This window comes from Excalfactoria chinensis, chromosome 5 (assembly GCF_039878825.1).
Source record: "Excalfactoria chinensis isolate bCotChi1 chromosome 5, bCotChi1.hap2, whole genome shotgun sequence".
NCBI lineage: Eukaryota > Metazoa > Chordata > Aves > Galliformes > Phasianidae > Excalfactoria > Excalfactoria chinensis.
Genome location: NC_092829.1, coordinates 18,104,101 through 18,123,985, shown reverse-complemented (window position 1 = coordinate 18,123,985; position 19,885 = coordinate 18,104,101). Strand labels below are relative to the sequence as shown.

Genomic DNA, 19,885 nt, shown 5'->3' with positions numbered 1-19,885 from the left:
CTTACAAACAGTGCTTATGCAGGCCTAGAATACCTATAAACTCAAGACATATTACCAAGAACAGAGTTTAAAATATATATATATACATGCAAACTTTTAAAAATGTAAAATTTTATATTTGAAGTTTTCTTTACAGTCAGCATATAATTAGATGTATTCTTTGTTGATAATCAGTTCGTAGTGGTAACAATGAAATACAAATAAAGTTTGCATGTCATGAGAAAGGCAGACAAAGGGAAGTCAAAAAAGAAATAGTAAAGTATCATCATGTTCAGTTGAACTCTAAAAATATATAATTAAATAATTTAAATTTAGGAAGATGTCCATCTTAAGATGGTAAAATACTGACAAGTAGTGGTCAGTTGCAGGCATTGCACTTTTCCTTACAGATCACTTCTAATATTTAAATCCCACCAGAATTTTTAATTAAAAGTGCTGCTGATCAAATCCAAAAGTTAAATTTGATTTTATTTAGCTTGAGATGCATAGAGGGCAAAATAATGAAAAAAGCTGTCACACTAAACTGCCAAAAATGCTTTAAATAGTATTTATTTGTAAACTATCCATACCATATTGAATGATTGGATTTCAGATCTCAGTCCAAACCTTATCTCCCTTCCAGTAGTGTTACTTGTAAAGCATGTTGAAGAAAGAAAAAAAAGGATAAAAAGAGACTTCAACAGAGTATTAAATCCATGCAGTGGTCACCACAAGACCCAGGTTTTGCAAAGACTGCCTACCTTCAAGTATAGGATGTAAAAAAAAAATTCATGAGAAATGTGTAAACTAACAAGTTTTTCTAAGAACTTTGCTCAAAGACTTGAATGAATGACAAACAGTTTTTCTATACTGTAGAAAAACTAATACCTTAGCAAAATACAATCAATGGAAGTAATGAACAAATTAAAAAAAAAAAAAAAAAAGACAACTAGTACTCAGCTTACAGATACATTGTTGAAATGACAGTCATATAAGACTGTTCATAAATTTTAAATGCTTCACAGTCAAAGGTTTCATTATTCATTTTATTTTGTTGGTGCAATGAAGATCTATTTATCTCTATCACCACGTACAAGAGAAAAAGTGAAAAAATACCAGTTCAAGAACTCAAATTGTTAGATTGTTTTGGTGATGGCATTTTTTCCTCTCCTTGTTTTAAATTCAAGGCTAGATCAGTTCTAGACTTTTTACCTCCTTAGAAATTTTTATACTTTTATTTCCTATGTAATGTATATTCAATTAGACAGAAAATAATTTTCCTCTGAAAGCTTTTTCATACAACAGCTTCACAGGTTAGTATTACACTGAGGACTGTATTATACAGAGTATTACAACATGTATAGAGTTCATATTATTTTGTTTTTAAAAAAACAACAGTTCCAAAGCTAAGGCCCAACCTGGTCCAGTTTGCCAATGTGTGAGCTGAAGAGCTCAACCAACTATTTAACTGTTCCTAAGAAATATAAACACTATCCAGAATTGAGATAATTTTTTACTTGGACGTCAAACATAACAGCCTTGATATAAGTAGCAGGAAGAGGACATATTGTTCTGTTACTACTGGGAGTGTAATGGAAGCCTTTGTTTCAAAGTCTAAACTACGTCCATTTTCTTCTGCAATCCATCAAAGATTATAGAGGCTACCTTTCATACTTGTCACCATATTCTACTTCTCATGCTAAAGGTTAGAAGAGCTTGGAGGAGGAGGAAAAATAATAATGATAATTAAATAAAAATTAAAAAAAAAAAAAATCCTCCATTCATTGCAACATCAGTAATCTGATTTTTAATTAGGATTCCCAAGCCGAGAGCCCAGTCAAAGAAATCCAGAAGCCATAATGGAAAAAACTCACTCATGCAGAAGGAAGAAACAGAAATAGAAGACCCTTCCTGAGAGAGTGAAGACATTCACCAAGAATGAGATTCACCTCAGAAAAGTTGCAATTATGAAATGCTGGATGTGGAATAAGTCTGTTCCAGTCAGGACTGGCTCTGAATTGTGGGTTGGGCTAATCTTTAGTAGTGAATGTTTATCAAGCAAACTAATAGGCGCTGAACTTCCCTTTTAGCTTTGCAAATCTTAGGGCCTGAATACCAAATTTTTGAACAATCATATCAGAAAATCTTATTTAAACTGGAAGGAGCTCCTTGGAAAAAATAATTTATAAAAAAATATGCATAGAACAAAACAGAACTTGCAGAAAAGATTAAAACATTTTCACATGCAGCTGGAAAGCTTAAGGGAATGGAAGGTTAGGGCAACCACTTAGTATTTCACATTCATTTTGCATAGAACACAAAAGACGAGCTATTTGAACAAAAGGTATCTGGCTTGAAGGCTTATGATTCACATTGCCAATCTCATGAAACTCTTTGAAATACATTTGAATTCATTCACTTGAAAACAGATTTTTCTTGCAAGGGAATAATCACAGTATCAATACATCTTTATAGATAAAAGTCATTACTGCTTTAAAAGCACAATGGAAGATTTTTCCAATTAACAGATAACACTATCAGGTAACAGTAACTCCTCTCATAATTCATGCTGCTACCAGATTGAAGACCCAATCCATAAGCATATTGAAGATTAAAATCCCTATGAAATATCGCATCTTCTCAAAACTGTAATAAAGCACTCTCCTTCATATAAAAGTTCATTTCACCCACTAAGGTATCAATTGGGAAAAAATGATGCATTGATTCTGAAATATTAGCATAAGTATTTTTAATTCATATTTTTAAAAGTACGTTATCTTTTTAAATATGACCTCTTTGAAGAGTCTCTATCCTCATATGAAATGTAAAGCAGAGGTCTACCTTAAGGCCCCTCAATATCATGGCACAGCATAAAACTGCCTTCCAAAAAAGCACATGTACCATCATTAAAAACACCAGAATTATGTATTTCTTCTCAACTACGCTTCTCTATTACACTGTCAGAAATGACACTGTAAATCATATCTTAAGGGTTGGAACAAGATGAACTTAGAGGTCTCTTCCAACCTAAGCTAGTCAATGATTCTATGAACATCAAATAATCACAATACGTTGTGATTCACACATTTTCCAAATAGCACTATAAGCAGAAATAGAGACGTACTTTTCATATATTTTTTAAAGTAAGCACAAAAAGACATTATATTATGAATTAAAATTACAGAAAACTATTAACATCTTTATTTGTCTATTAAACAATGTTTCATATTTCATCAGATTTTTGCTTTGCCCTAAACTGTATGAAAAACACTAAGAAGCCTGTGCAGCGTATTTGATTGCTTGTTGAAATAAAATAAACCACTCATTACACGCAACATTTACATTTTAAAATACAAAGTGTTTTAATTGAAAACAGTCAGCAAATGTTTTGCTTTTGGGGTGGATTTGAGGGAGAATATTGTGGGAAGAGGGTTGCTTTTCTTTAATGAACGTTTGTGCTAGCTATCAAAAAAGGTCTAAATCTAGGCAAAGTACCATGAGTAACACAGACAACCTGGTCTTAACACCTGGTCAGCAAATCAAGAGGAAGTAGGCTTGATACAGTTAAGAGAACACATCATAAGTATGGGCACTTTTGCCAGTTTGCCAGACACAGGGTCACAAAAACAGGAAAATCTCAATTTGATCCTGAGTATCAGGAGTTTTTATTTGATCTTGAGTATGGAGGAAGTTTTCATTTGCATACCTCTTGTAATTGAACAGACATCTGTCCCAGTTGGTCCTGGCGCCTTTCTACAAGCTGTCTTTCAGCATGCATTTCTTGTTCTATCTCCTGAAGTCTTCTCTCTACACGTGCAGAAACCTTCAAAGGAAAATAAAAACCTGCAGGAAATTAGGGTGTATTTTAACCACATACAGAGATAACAGTGGAGAAAATGGTAAAGAAAGTATGGGGCAGGATGAAAGGAAAATGAAATGACTTATTTTTTTAAGCAAGATTTGGAACTGTACAGCAAAAAAACGGAGTTATAGCACTGAGTACTCAATATTGCTATCTTGCTAGTACTACCCTCCTTCTTCATTTATGTTACTTTTTTGCACAGTGGTAGTTCTAATAAAGTGCTAAATATGTCAATACCAAGCTTGGTGCCACCTAAGCTGAGGCCACAATAAATAAATCTTAGCTTCTCTGCTGCCACAGGCCTAATTAATCTCTAGAGAGTCACTTCCTTCACATTCCCTGTATGTAAAACAAAACCAAAACAAAAAAATTCTTTATTTTCGGAAACCCATGAGAGACAAGCAGTAAACAAGACATAAGTACTGGAGAATAATTGTGCGATAGCACATAAACTTTAAGATTTTTTCCCAATATTTTACCAATTCACATGCAAACAAGTGCAAATAAAAATCTGTCATTTGTGAAAGCAATCTGTGTTAATACAATAATCCAACCTTAAGCTACAATAGTTTTGCTTTTCAAGCTGCTAGCAGACAGCACCCTCTTGTGGGCAGCAAAGTAAATTTACACCATTTAAGCTGAAGATTAGTAAGGAAAACAATTACATAATGTTTCCTCCGTACTTTAAAAAAAAAAAAAAAAAAAAAAAAAGAGAGAGAGAGAGAAAAGAAAAGAAAAAAGATTTAAAACACGATTCAACAAGTTTCTTGTATATACATATGGAGTGAACAAATTTTCACTAAACATGCTTCTAAGAACAATATGCATGTGTATGGACAGAAAATTTAAACAAGAACAGTTATGTAGCAAAAGTAACAATTAATGACACATTTATGCTCTGAGCTTCATGAGTACTATAAAAATAATACAGTCCTTATATCTTTACAAAAGGAATGTGTCAGATAGAAATGGTTCCTTGTTTGTGGTCAGTTCGCAATTAATCACAATTTTAGAGTATTCATACACAACTGTAAGAGAGAGCTTGCTTTTTCCAGAAATTGATCAGTAAATATTTAAGAGACAACAAAAAACTTCAGCAGCAATTTTAAGACCACTTCAGACAGTTAAGTATCTCAGCTAACATGTATGAGGTTGTTTCAAAATATTTTAGCTTTTACACTCTGCCTTAAGTAAATTAAGAGCTTCTCATTCAGTCAAATATTCAAATATAAGTATACTCCTGCACTTCCTATATATATATATATATGTATTTTTTTATTTTTTTTTTAAAGATAATTTGCATTAACTATTTTTGGATATTTGTCCAACTCTCATTTCCTCCATATGCTGAAGCTTTTTCTTCAGATAATGTTATTTCATAAATATAAAATTTGCAATATCACAAGCTATTCCAACTACGTAGGTTTTTCCAAAAGTAATGCCTCTTATTTACTTCCATGGAAACAACAACAGATAGTGAACGGTGACAATAATGTAAAGATGGTAATCGTACAAGAGAGCTGGTAATAAATTTTCAAAGGTTATCTACAGGAAAAACTCACCTGTATAGAAGCCTTCAGTCTGCTGGGAAACATTGAGACAACCTCCACCAAGGAGCAATCTCAAAGAGATACTGTCTTAGTGGTGATCAGCCATTAAATGAGGTCTAGAGGAGGTGGAGTCAAGCTAACCTCTTCCAGGAGCACAGCTAAATTACTCTCACCTGTGCTCCCACAGCTGACCCGACACTTGCTTCAGCTGATTAATCAGAGATTCAGGCTGTGATTACTAATTTCCCATACAGATAGAAACACCACAATAACACTAATGGAGCAAATTCTCAGTTACAAATTTTTCAGTACAGTCCAATAATCCAACCATGCTGTCTGGAAATATTTTACTCTATCCATTGCCCATTTGAGTACTTGACATATTAAAAGCCATGCATGGGACTTGATTTATAACAAGTGTCCTTTCTTCTCATATAGTTTTTGTTTATTAGCCACATGAAGTACCTATACACCAGCTAAAAATGTAGCTCTTGCAAGATGACAGTTACCCAGTCTACACTAGTGTACACTTAAGAATTGTGTTTCCTGGTTTTATAGCCTTTCTGGCCTTCCTTAGTTTATCACAGAATGCACGACATGCAATAATAGGACTAAAGACATTAGAAAGATTAGAGCCATTAAGTAAGCAAGCAGCACACGAAGAAGAGACTAAAACTCAATTATCTTACTTTTATCCCAGATGACCCTAATTCAGGACAACATTCCTACCATAACAGTATGTATCTTGTCTTCTAGAGCAAAAGCTTTAGTGTAGAAAAGTGATTCACTGAAGAACAGTACAAGGAACACAGAGGTTCTACATGACATAAAATGCCTTTTCAGCACCACAGACTAACTGAACAATACTCATGATGCTAAGAGCTCCGCCTCTGTGTTAGGCTTCCATTTAGCAGCAAAATTGCTAAAAATGGATTTGACTGTTAAGAAGCGCCACCTACTATCATCAATCAAGCACAAAGTAAAGAACATCCCATTTAAAACCAAGGTGGCAATGCCTGTCTCGGAAAATGATGTCTCTGCAGCCAACTACAGCATTATTGTCCTCATTAGAAGTGTATCATTAAATGTTTCAGCTTTCAAAACTTTATTTGGGAGAGAAACTATCATCCTTGAAAAGAATTACTATTCTATTTCTATTCCCCTTATCATTAAAATAAAAAAAAAAAAAATAGATTTTCCTCGTTACACTGCACATCTCTCACTTCTTGCTTCACTCAGATAAAATCTGCGACATCTGATTTCTAGTCTTGAAAACTTGCTGTAGTAGGTCACAAACAAAAAGCTGTTTATTTTTTTCAAAAATTAAGACAGTGGCTGCCAGAATTCCAGAAGATTGAAGAGGAAGGTTAGTTTCTCTGATTCAAAGGCACAGAACAGCTGTACTCTGGTCAGCTGCAGAAGCCATTTTCTTGTGAACTATCCTGCTTAAAACATAAGAGCACGTTAATTTCATGGGACATTAGAGAGGGGAAAAATAGTATACTGAGAAACAGGCAACAGCAAAAACAGTCTTGCAAGCATAGAAGTATTCCCCACCAGATAAACAGAGCTAACATTCTAACAAAGACACCCTGCTAAACTCTTCTAGGAAGGCTGAAAAGGGAAGTCTTCCTCTGCTGATTAATTCCATCACATTAAGTGGTATTGATAGATTATAGTTTATTGAATCTCTGCTCTATATCATCTGCACAAGTACAATAATTAAGCCTGTTGATGTCAAGAATTTGCTTTTGCCTACAATACTGATATCAATGACAAATGCATAACTAAAGATCTTGCCAGATCACTTAGTACTAACTTATGCAACTTTAGTGCAAGGTCAGCCATCTTGAAGAAAATAACTACACAACCCAACTTGCTCTGCAAAGTTAGTATTACTTCACTTTAGCACGCACAAAAAGCATAGACTCAAGTCTGAGTCTGGAACTACCTACAGGATTTTCCTACCTAAATGTGGAGTTCTCATCTTCTCTCATGCCTGCAGCAATACTCTGATTTGACTTCCATCTCAAAACACTAGAATTAGTCTCCTTCCACCAGATACAAGAGGCAAAAAAGAGACAATCACAGCTGCACTGTCTCCTTTGAAACATTTGCCACAGTGCCTTCAGAGAAGAGCATAATCCCAAGAGACTCATTCATTTCAGAAGACTGCACAGATGATAAGAATTGAAAAGGATAGGGAGGTGGGAAGGAAGAGGGAAAAAAAACACTCAGATTTCATGGTTGAAATAGAAGCTTATTTAACACAGGAAAACCTAATGTCTATCTCTCAAAAGGTATCTATTGCATTTATTGAAGTGTTCAAAACTATGTTCAAACAGCAGCTTTCTCCAGAACTGAATGTTTAGACAACTTCACTGCACACCCAACTGTAAAATATTCACTTTTACTTTACACAAGTACCATAGATAAACACACTTGTTCTGCTAATTTTATTAAGGAAGGATATTATTACAACAATCTTACCTGGTCTAGTGAGGATCCTGTTCAGATATACATACTAATACATGTTGCTGAGTACCAAAATAAACAGTAACCCACAACTTGCTTAGAATATTAAACATACATGATCTTTTCTTGTTAGGCACACTCACCGTTTCTTGTCTTCGGGACTCAGTGAGCTTTTCAGACAATTCCGCTAGAGTCTCTCTCATTTCTGCATCAGCCCTTCACAGAAAAATACAGGCAAGACTTAATATTCTGCAGTGCAAAAACTAAGGATCAACTGGGTTAATTTTAAGCAGCAACAATCTTGTGGATTTTTAGGCTACTTGAATTCATTCTACAGCTTCTATACTCCTAGCATCATTGGAGACCAGCCTCAAGTGGACAGAAAGAATTTCCATTTCTCTAGTGAAGATAATAGAGCACCTAATAATGGTGCGATCTAATTTGAAATACCAGATATCAGATCAACAAGTACAAAATTAGGAAGACACCGACACAATCCTATTGAACAGGACTAGTTCTTACTGAGAAGAAGAGTACTAATTCCTGTTATTGTTATTAGAAAAACATCATACATTGAAACAGCATGTACTGAAATAACCAAAACATTATGGCCTGAATGAGAGCTTGTCCTCATGAAACTCCAGTATCAAGAACATAAAAAGAGCAAAGTTTTACTAACAGAAATTCCCAACGCCTTTTCTTTTTGTATACGTATAAAAAAGGAAGGAAGCCACATATTCTATACAAATCAGAACTTGCACTTGCTATTTACACCTTGAAATACTGCACAAGAGGATGTGTAACAAGCCATTCATAGTAATAGCTGTACAGATGTACTGGTACAGTGTACAGATGAATAATTTATTATTTAGAAGCACAAACTATTTTCTCCATTGTTGTTCACATACAAGTTATATTCTGTCTATACCTATTTCTTCTTGAAAGCTCCCGACTGATGTCATCTCCGAGACGAACTTGTTCACTACTAAGATCACGAAGAGACTGGTGAAAAGAATGCAGCTGTAAGTAAAAGTACATAAATTAAGCCAAGGCTTAAGAATGCTTTTATCTGTGATATTTCAAAAGTACATCTATACACACCTTTTAAAAGAAAATATTAAATAGAAAGCAGCAGATAAAAATAATGCATGAAACAAGTCCACATGAATTGCAGATCAGCCTGGATGAAGCAAGTGTGTTTCTGTTTCTAACAACCCTTCACAACACTTGCTCATTTGCCATTGATTTTCAGTCCATTATTTGCTAAACTAAGTTTCCCAACCATGTTTTTTCTATGCTTTCATTTTAATTATCTGACATTGCATCACCTTTTTTAACTTAATGCAAGGCAAATTGAAAGATTTGAACAGTTAAAGTCAGGACAGACATTTCCTGCTAATAAATGCTAGTACAAATGAGGAAAAAGTTCTGCCCAGCTACATGTACTACTAAAGAAAGACAACATGTAAAATTGCAAGTGACCAAGCAAAGTATTATGACGTTTTCAGAAACTAGAACGTACAGAAATTATTTTAATCACTTTTGATATCACGCCATTCACTTTCTTTTAAATCTATGAAGACAGAATCATATGAAACTTCAGGACACTGATGGTTAAGAGATTACTGTTTAATAAAAAATTGCATAGAACACTGAAAAAGTATTTCATCGCTGAAACATCCTTAGCTTCACCATCAAAATAACTTCATCTGATGTAAAATCAAAGAGCCTGATAGACACACACTGTCTGCTTGGGGAAAGAACTCTCATTAGCAACTCTTGTTAAAACCTGATTCAAATTGTCAGCCTCGTTGATAAATCGAACACTTGCAGATCTAGACCTCCGATGTCTATTGCCCCGTGAGTCTCCATGATCCCTGAGAGGAGATGTAGGCACAAAGTGGTGGATCCCTTTATGTGATAAAAGACAAGGGAAAAAAAAAAAAAAAAAAAAAAAAAAAAAAAAAAAATTCACTATTTTTTATTATTATCTTTTTTAATATACAGAAAACTATTAATTTTGCTTTGAGAAAAACTCGTGCTTCATCTTGTGAATATGGATCACATTGCAGGTAAATTACTGAAGTTACCTAAAATTCACAGGCATACTTGTTTAGCTCTCCCCAGGATTCTTCTACAGTCAAAATATTTTGTTATACAGATTCATATACATGTATATGTATATACAGATACAGATGAAGGGTAAAGGAAGTAGGTAGATAATTTCCTCAAATTTTATCTATTTGAGCACTGGATTCTTTTCTGTTTGGATATACTGAAGCTTCAAACTAGAATAAAAATCTTTAGAATTTACATTAGGAATAAAAAGAAAATTTTAATGTTTTCTCCTAAAATGCATTTAATGCTATTCCTGACATGAATATTCCTCCCAAATACACATTAACCTAAAAAATAATGAATTTTTCAAGAGATGTATAAGAAAAATAGTAAAACCTACAGAAAAGTACATCATTTTATCTCCTCCTTTTTCACTGAGTATGATTTTACCTACGTGTCCATTATCTTATGTATTTAAAATTTACATTTTATTTTTTGCTGTGAAGTAAGCTTCAGAAGATACAATCTTTTGGACTAACTACAACTTACACATAGCTACAACCCATGCAGCAGACAAGGCAGTTTTCTCCATAGCAACTATCAGTGGATTATTTAGATTTCTTGAGATATCAGAAAAGAAAATACATACTGGAAAGCTATAGGCATTTACCAAGTAAACAACTCCTAAACTTAACACAGGTCTTCCAAATTTCTAAAATGAATTTCTTTGAAGAAATTAACGATAGCTCTTCATGTCAATATCTTTATACAGTTTTATTTCCACATAATGACATAATTTAAGTACATTCAAGCACTTTAAGTATTTTACCTGGCACTGTTTCTCCATCCAGATCACTAGGGTACAAGCTTGAGAGAGAAGCACTTCTCATTCCAGAGTTTCCACTTAGTCGTTGACTCTTTAGCTGACCTATAGACTGTTCCAATGTTTCTTTTAACTGCAAAGAAATCAGTTTACCGAAATATAAACAAAGACATATACAATAGCATGCAAATAATCTTAAATCATTAAGATAATGAGAGCACTTTTTAAGCCAAGTTTCATCATGAACAAACAGTGGCTTTCCTTGGTTCTCTCATATACATAATATTCTCCTAGCTGTTGTAAAACAAGTTTTCAATGTTGGCAGTATCAAATATTAAGTTTCTTAAAATATAGATGCACCAGGAATACTTGTATATCTACAATAAGCCAACTCTGGTTTTAAACCTCTCACTTTTACCACACCTTTATCTGAAAGTCCACAAAATCTCTATTTTTAGAGGATCATCCCTCCTCTCCTAACAGGGATATATACACAGTTGCTAAATTGTTATTTTATTATTGCAGAAATTAAGAGAGTTGGATCGCCTGGGTGCCTTGTTTGTTTTTTTTCCTAAAGCTTAAAACACTATTTTAAATCTTCACTTTATCTTTTCAAGTTTGCTTAGGTTTTTTCTAAAGTGTTTTCATTGTATTACTTTATCAAAACTCCATAAACCAAGAAAGAAACTGTTGGGGGGACAGGAAGTGCTCTCAAAAGGAAGTGCTTCTTTGTTTCTATAGATTCAGGATTTCTTCCCCTCTTCAGTCCACTTCAACATATCAAATAATACTGCCTTGTAACTAAGTTTCAAGGAAGTACCAGATGCAGTAAGTTTGAAACAAAGTTATAGATCCCTCTTGTCCTAAAGACATTAATTTATTTTATAACCTCTGTTCAGACAGCTGCTTTCAAATCTGCATAACCCTGGATTTTACTAAAACTTCTATTCATCTGAAATTTAGAGAAAAGTGTTTGCTGGATTCAGAAGCTATTGTAGAATCATAGAAAAAAAACTAGTGACACAAAATGTACATGGCCTATTTGCACATTGTACTTCCGAGGCTTTCATACTACAACATAACCTCCTTGGAGTCGATAAATCAGAAAAGTAATAAAATTTCAGAAACTGGAGTTTTATTGTATAACATACAACTGAATTTTGGAGTAGGCTGCTCAAGTAACTACAAAAAGTTAACATCTACTTAACTCTTGATATATTCTACCCATCACTGCCAAGTTTTCAACTGTGAATACTACTAGGAAGAAAAAAAGATTTAAGAGAAGACAAACTGAAAGTTGCTCACAGTTGCTATTGCTTCTGTTTGTTCTTTGTTGTATTCCCTGTATTGCCCCAGCAGATGGTCAACATGCCTCAGGTTTCTGTTGGTATCCTTAAAAATAAAATAATGTTTCAGGAAGAAAAGTCAAATAGAAATCTCCAACAATCTAACATCACTGTTGTCTTCACTATTCCTGATTAATGAATAATAAAACAAGTAGCTTGTTAATAAAACAAGGGTCTAAGCATACAAAAATTCCAAACCCTATTTAAGAAGCCAAAATCTGAAGAAGTACAGAGAAGCTAAAAAAAAAAAAATAAAATACAACGTGGTGGGGTTTTTTCTGTTGTTTGTTTGTTTGTTTTAAACAGCAGACAAAAGAAGTGTAAATACTCGGCCACTCACCAGAAAAAAAGTATATATTTTTATACAGAGATCTTAAAGTAACTTTCTTCTATTTTGCTGGCAAAACAGAGAAATAAATTCCTGAAGATCAACATATTTATCGAAGGTAAGGAAGTTCACCAAGCAGACAAAGGAAAGCAGAGATATAGCAGATACTCTAAAGCCACATTTTAAAACTTCCATGAAGAAATTAAAGAAATGGTTATAAAGGCTCTCAGGTGACATTTTATTGATGGCAGGAAATCAGCATCCTATTTAAGAGGTCAACATAAATATACTTTCTTAAAGTTTAATGCAAGATTACATCGCCCTCAAGACACTATTTATCTATGGCATGCACAGCGTTTATCACAGCTTACATAAAACTACACAATAATGGGAAGAAATGCCAAGTTAAAGATGACTGAGTCAAGACATAAATATTGCATTCTTTACTGTGGAGCAACTTGACCAAAATACCATTATTTAGTTTATATAACAGTTTCACAGTAGCTTAAAATGTCTTCAGCCAGATGGCTGCAGTCCTACCCTACTCTTCAGCACAATTTTTCTACACAATGAAGCCTGAACCAGGTGAAGAATGAGAGGGTATGGTGGTAGGTCTGCTGAGAAGCCATTAGCTTAAAATCAGATTCTCAGAAGAGCAGCCAGAAAGAGGTTAGATTGGAACACAAAAACCCCAAGGACAGAGGTTAAAAAAAAAAAAAAAAAAAAAAAAAAAAAAAAAAAAAAAGCCATATTACACTGTTATTAACTTAACCTTCTAGTCTGATGATCACTTTTCAGCCAAGAAGTTCTGAAGTTTGACCTCAGCATTGAGCACATCTTTTCTCTCCTCACATACTATGTATGTGTGTATATACATTTATTTATTTTAGGTGAAACAATAATTAAGCACAAGCAATAATGTACAAGTCTGCTTGTTCCAAGTTCTTAGGACTGTTAGCTAGAACAGGGATTCTCACCACAAGGTTAATTTTTTCATACTGATGAATGTGAATGACTTCAAGTGATAAATGATGTCCAGTCATTTAAACACCTCCTCCTATGTGCAAAATAAACCTGCTCTCTTGCCTCCACTGAAGAAGCAGAAATTAGTTGAACACTTTTTCCTGCTCAGGTATGGATCTACTCCAGGTTGACAAGTACTGCTTCTCACTGTGCTGTTCCACATCTACAAATTATTGAAGTTATGATTCCTCTGTTATGAGGAACAGATTAGACTGCCTGCCTATTTTCTTTATATAGAACTTGAAAATTGTAGACTGTAAAAGATGAGGCTGGAAGTTTCCACTACAAAATTCAGCATCATTTGTAATGATATGAAAGGGTTTTCTGCATTATTCAGTTCATTAATTTTATTAGTAGTTTTGCTAAACACATTATTATTTCTAACAGTATTCCATTATGCTTTCAGTTAGTTGTTATTCCACGTAGCATCAAGCTACCTAATTCCACCTCCGAGGCAACATGATCAGATACATAATATCTGTTGGCTTACGCAGAAAGCAACGTTTCTCATCACTACCAATACATTGCACAACTTCAGAAATGAAAATTTTTCACTTTTTTGATTTTTCTTTACAAACTGTTTATATACTTTGAAACAGTATTTCGTAAGCAACCTGTAAAGTGCTTGCTAGCGTATGAATCTTCTCTGTAACTTTTTCAGCACCATAGTTCCGAGCTCTGTTGTGGGATGCCCTTGAAGGAGGCCATCTTCCTATTCGAGCCCTAAAAAAGTTGTCCGAATCACTGGATGAATCTGCCATCAGAATCTTGCAACCTAGGTTGAAAGAGCAGAAAATGAATGTTAAATCCTGATTGTAACTGAACAAATCCAAGCCATACAATATTCCCAAAGCAACTTCATAAACTACTCAGACCACTACACTAGCAGGATGTACTTCAGAGGCACATCTACCAAGTGTTCCTCAGTTATTATGCTTGTTCACACCATGAAGCAGGGGCCAACATGCAAGAAGGAGACTTATTTTGAACAGAACTTAACCAACAGATGTATTCTCTACACTACTAGCTGTTCAGTACACAGGCAAAAATCACAGCTGAAAACAAATTCTCTCTGTAAAATACACAATAGAGACATCAAGAGAGCAGAACAATTGATGAAGCTCTCACGTGACCAGGCAGTTGGGCACTGCAGTCTTTATAGGCTCCAACCAAACTACCCTATCCTATTCTATCAGAACCATTCTCCCTTTGTTTCTCCCTCCCTCAATTCTAGGCTATGTACAGATTGACTGCGCTCAACTAATACCCCTGATTATGCAAAGAAAGATTAAGAAGCAGTGTCTTTAATGACTCAAGAACTTGAGACATTATGATAGAAGGCAAATACTGAGTCTTTAAAAGAAAAGAAAGAAAATTGGGGCCAGAAATGACACACTTATCAGTTTAATTTTAATATGTGGAAAAAAACAAAAATAGGCTATTTTAAGTTTCTAGTATAATAGCTTTACTCAAAAAAAAAGAAAAGCAATGTATGAGTTGATATCAAATCAGTTGTGCCAATAATAGGTAACTAGAGTTTGTTAAACAAGAAAGAGGAAGTAGAGGTTACTTTTAAACAAACAAAGCATTAAACGCTCATGACATACACAAAATTAAGCTAAAGAAAAATGAACCAAATTAAGCTTTAATAAAAAGGAAGTGAAATGATTGAACATCAAAATTCATAAAGAAGTTGTGTCAAATGGAGAAAAATCAAGTAAGAACCTACAGTAATTCTACTACATTTTTTCTTTAGCTTACCTGATAATAGAATGGAATATGTTTATTACATTTGCAGAAGTTTATAGATGCTGGCAGAAGAATCAGAGGAGAATTAAAAAAAAACAAAAACAAAAAAACAAAAAAAAAACAAAAAAAAACAAAAAACAACAACTATACTTGGTAGACAGTAATCCAAGTTCAGTACGCATTGACAATGTAATGTCCTAGAAAGAAAAATTTAACATCTTAAAAGATGGGGGGGAAAAAAAGCTACTTTCATAAACAGTGAAATACTACTACTTTTACCCACCTTGCATTCAACATCACCCTGTGGCTGTGCTGAGGTTAAAGAAACCTGCTTGAATCAAACTCAAAAATAATTTGAGGTAGAAAAGATGTAGCTTGTGAGAAAAGAGTGGGGACTGAGAGTGGCAAGGTAGTGGTGAGAAAACTGAAAGAAAAAATTGACAAGAGCTTGGATCAGTAATGACTGCTGTAGCAAAATCAAGCATTAACAGATCAAAATCGCAACCCTGTAAAACTAGGTTAAGATAGAACTTCTTAAATTATTACACAATGCAGCAGTCTCCCCAGTGTTCATGGAGTTACTACCATTGAGATTTATGCTAGCAATATCAGTTTGGAGAAGCAGTCTGAATCTATGTTATTTCAGGGGACAAGGAAAAAAAAAAAAAAAAAAAAAAAAAAAAGACTTTTTTTTTTAATTCCTTTTGATCCTGTAGTAGATCCAAGAAAAAGCCATAGTAAAGATATTGTTCTTGTAGCCACTAAAACAGAAGCTTCCCAAAGAAACCATGGATGAGATTTAACTCTTATGCTGTATTTTATATACACGCCACGTGATGTTTCTCCAGAGTCTTATTAAAAGGACATAAATTTGTGTCTGCTAGACTTGGATAGAAACTTTTGGAATATGAGAGTAAATCAATGTAAGCAGTTTCTGCTTAAGTACACCAATATTCCCCACAGCTGTTTTCTAAAGTGAGGAATTTATCTCATCTTTGCTCCCCTTATCTTACTAAAGCACACTCTGACTGCCAGTATCAGCAATCACTGTTCCAGTATGTCTCACTCCAGTCAAGTGAAATTAAGTCTAAATGAGGCTAAGCAAGCATGAACACTGAGCACTGGGGGGGAAAAAAAAAAAAAAAAAAAAAAAAAAAAAAAAAAAAACAAGGAATACTGGATATTTTCAAAGAGAGAAGAAGAAAAGAAATAAAGCACAAGTAGTAATGACAGTGTGGAGTAAGTTCAATTTTTAGCATAACATCTTGCTAATCACTGTATTAAGCTGTGTTTTCCCCATCAGTCTTTACTGCAAACTCACACAGACATCAGCACAGTCCATATTCTAGCACACAAACCACTTTTATCACTGATAAGCATAAAAAGATATTTCTCTCTCAAAGAAAAATCATCACCTGTTTGGGGGGTATTGTTTTTTATTTTATGTTTTTAATGTTCTTGCCCACTACATACAAGAGGCAGCACAATCACTCAAAATCCAGTAAACAATGGATTTGGCAACCACTCTCCTCAAAATAACAAACATCCTCATCTTCAGTGCACTTCATGAAAATGTTTTTAAGACACCAAGCAATCTCTCAATGCTATTAATGGCCATACTAAAAATAAAGCACAAGATCAGCCCTAGAAGAGATCAGAAACCCAGCCCTGAGTCATTAATCCAAGGGAATCTACTCTTTATTTGTCCACAGGCCTTTGTACCACCATATTTCCACTTATCATTCTTACATTTGAAGTACATTCATCTTTAATAATCTCAGCAAACAGTTGAGGACCTGTACCCAACACATTTTATCTCAACTACAAAGTCATAGTAAATGTTGTTTCAAGAAAATTAGATTCTTCAAATCTGCAGTTCGCAGAAAACAAATTATTTTACTCCCTAAATATGCAGAAAGAGCGTGTTACATTTACTCTGTATGTAAAATATTGCACATAAGTATCTTCTGAGTCCAGAAAAACTAACCTTACTTTATGCAATTCATTCAGCTTGTCTGATAGCTTAACAGCTCCAAGAGAAAAATAAGACTTAATTCTCACTTCCATGAGGTCACATTTCTTTCTATACCAAAGAATCCCAAAATAACATCTTTCACAACATTAATAATTTCACATTAGTGAAATGGGGCTTCTTAAGGATACCTGCATAGAGAAAAAACATGTCAAAACACTCTTCATCAGTTCAGCACTCTAATTCGCTTTAAGACAAAATGGTATAAGCCAGCAGAATCCCAAAGATTAGTTATTGAATGTCAGCTGACAGGAACAAAATTCTTTACATTTTCCCAAATTCAAAGCAACTGGTCACTGCACACAGTTCTATGTGCACCTCTCATTAGATGATTATAGAACTCATGGCAGAAGAGAGAAAGGTGTTGATAATAATTCTGAGAAGTACCTCAATCATCAGAGTGAAAATCAGAACAGGAACACCACTGAAGAAAACAAAACGGAAATGAAGATTTACAGTAATACAACTGATGGTGTTGTTTTCAGCTGACCAAAATTAGCTCATCAGGATACTAAGTGGTTAAGGTACTAAGGAAAGGGCAGTAAATGGCAGAAATCTAAAAGGCAACACTACACAGACTTGAAGAAAAGTTCCCATTTATAGTTACATAGCATTCTTCCTTGCTATTATAAACAACCATAGAGGAACTGTAGGCACTTTTAAGTTGGAGAAGGATCATTTCATACAAAGCAACATCCTCATTTTTAAAGGAGTTACAGAAGTTTTATTTGAGGTTAAAAAACAAACAAACGAACTACAAACACCAAGATCATACAGAGCAGAGATGTGTACAAATACTATGCGTGGATATTTGCTGCATTAATGTAAACCAGAAAAGAATTATCACCACTTTTTCCAAAAAACTACACTGACTGCAGCTCACAACCATATAACCTATGTGACAGCAAGAAACGTTTGTGGTCAGTTTTGCTTTTTATTTGGGTCTTCTAATGTACAGTTAATGTACCTACTCAGGCCATAACGTTTCTTGCAGTAAGAAACACGCCAGCTCTCCCAGGCGCCGTCCCTGGTTAGTGCACAGTGCGCCGAGACGACGGGGGACCTTCCTGCAGCGACCCGCAGGGTAACAGCAGCTCGACGAGCAGCCCGCAGCCTAAAGCTAGCAGATGAGTTGGGCACGCACAGCCCGACTGCTTCCCAAGCGCTTCTATTTGTTTATCCCCACATACGCTAATCCATCACTAGGTAACTGAGTGGTAAAGCCGTGAGCGAAGCCTTATAGTTATGGGTGAACCAGATAAGGACTGAGAGCGGTTCCAAAAAGGGACAGCACGATACCTGGCAACCCTTTTACCTGTAGTGCTTCTGTTTGTGCCAAAAGCATTCAGGAACCCGATGCCACAAGCAGACACACCAGCACCGTGCTTCCAGAACTACATTTACCACCAACACGTGACATCACGCTCACTGAGCTCTTCAAAGCACGGCACAGAGAACGACTCTCATTCCGTTCACACCGAGCACACTCACGTAACCTGGCTTTACCAACACCCGATCCCATCCCGAGGGTCCCCGGCCGCCTTAACTCCTAGCGGACCGCCCGCCTGCTCCCGAGGCCCCGCACTGGTCCCGCAGGAGCAACCCGCCGCCGTCACCGCGCTGCTCAGGGCAGCGCCTCCCCACGTGCCACCAGCAGCGCAAGGCGCAGCCCCCAACCCCCACCGCACCCCCGCCTGAGCCCCACCTCCCCGGGACGCAGCCAAACCCCTTCCCCACTAAAGCTTCCCACCCTCCTCACCTCGCCGCTATGGCAACTTGAACTGGCCGCCTTGACACCGGCGGGCAGAGCCGCCTTCCGGGAGCCTGGGCAGCCCACGAGGTTACTATGGGACACGTAGTTCTCAAGTTGCAGTTCGGCCTTAAGGAAGGAGAAACGGAGAACTTCAACTCCCAAAAAGCCTTGCGGGGCAGCCGGACGAGGCAAGCGGCGGATACCCGCAGGAGGAATAACTAGAGGCCACGCTCCGCCCCTCCGTGAGCCGTTGGCCCTTTTGAGGCCGCGGTTGCGGGGGTCCCGGTGGGCAGAGGGCTGTGGGGTTGCTCCCCGCTTCTTGCAGTAGCCGCTACGATAGAGCGCAGTCCGTGATGTACAGAGGTGCTTATAAATGTGTTTAAAAGATACAGCTTTACAAAATGCACGCTAATGTTTACAAATATCTACGTTCTCTAAACATAATGTAAATAAACAGAAAGAGAGCAAGCAAGCTGTGGCTCTGCTGAAGCAGATGCACGCTCCGTACATTGTACACAAGAGGAGGCTGGAAGGCACCTCTTTCCCCCTCCCCTCAGCTTTTCCAGAACTGCGTTTTTGAGCCAGGCACCTCGCTGCTCACAAATGCTGCATCTGCTACCTGTGTGTAGTAATAGAAAGAGCAAAATGTTACAGACTGCTGTGCTGAAAAGCGTTAGAGAAATGAAACAATGTGGATGTTAAATGCAACAGCGTATAATTGCTGCAGAACACCTTTTCAGTTTGGGAGGATGATATGTAAGAAAACAATTATTTAAATATGCATACTAAGATTAAGAGGCCGTTTAACTTTTCACGCACAAAACTGTTATATAAAATCACAAACAAGTATCTCAGTATTTCTGCTATCTGAAGTGCTGTGTTGCAAGAGTCACCTTACAGTGATTGC

At 35.8% G+C, this 19,885-nt stretch overlaps 1 protein-coding gene across 1 annotated transcript in view; it reads right to left on the bottom strand.

Moving 5' to 3' along the window:
- The window catches only part of CEP128 (centrosomal protein 128), an 83,183-nt gene extending 64,038 nt beyond the window's left edge, over positions 1-19,145 (bottom strand). The window contains exons 1-8 of the mRNA XM_072338965.1: positions 18,985-19,145; positions 14,059-14,219; positions 12,053-12,139; positions 10,754-10,880; positions 9,656-9,777; positions 8,795-8,886; positions 8,010-8,082; positions 3,686-3,802 (exon numbers count right to left, since the gene is read on the bottom strand). Of these exons, the coding sequence (XP_072195066.1) occupies positions 3,686-3,802; positions 8,010-8,082; positions 8,795-8,886; positions 9,656-9,777; positions 10,754-10,880; positions 12,053-12,139; positions 14,059-14,205 (765 nt within the window). The 5' untranslated portion in view covers positions 14,206-14,219; positions 18,985-19,145. The remainder of the gene's footprint in view (positions 1-3,685; positions 3,803-8,009; positions 8,083-8,794; positions 8,887-9,655; positions 9,778-10,753; positions 10,881-12,052; positions 12,140-14,058; positions 14,220-18,984) is intronic.
- Between the last annotated feature and the right edge of the window lie 740 nt (positions 19,146-19,885).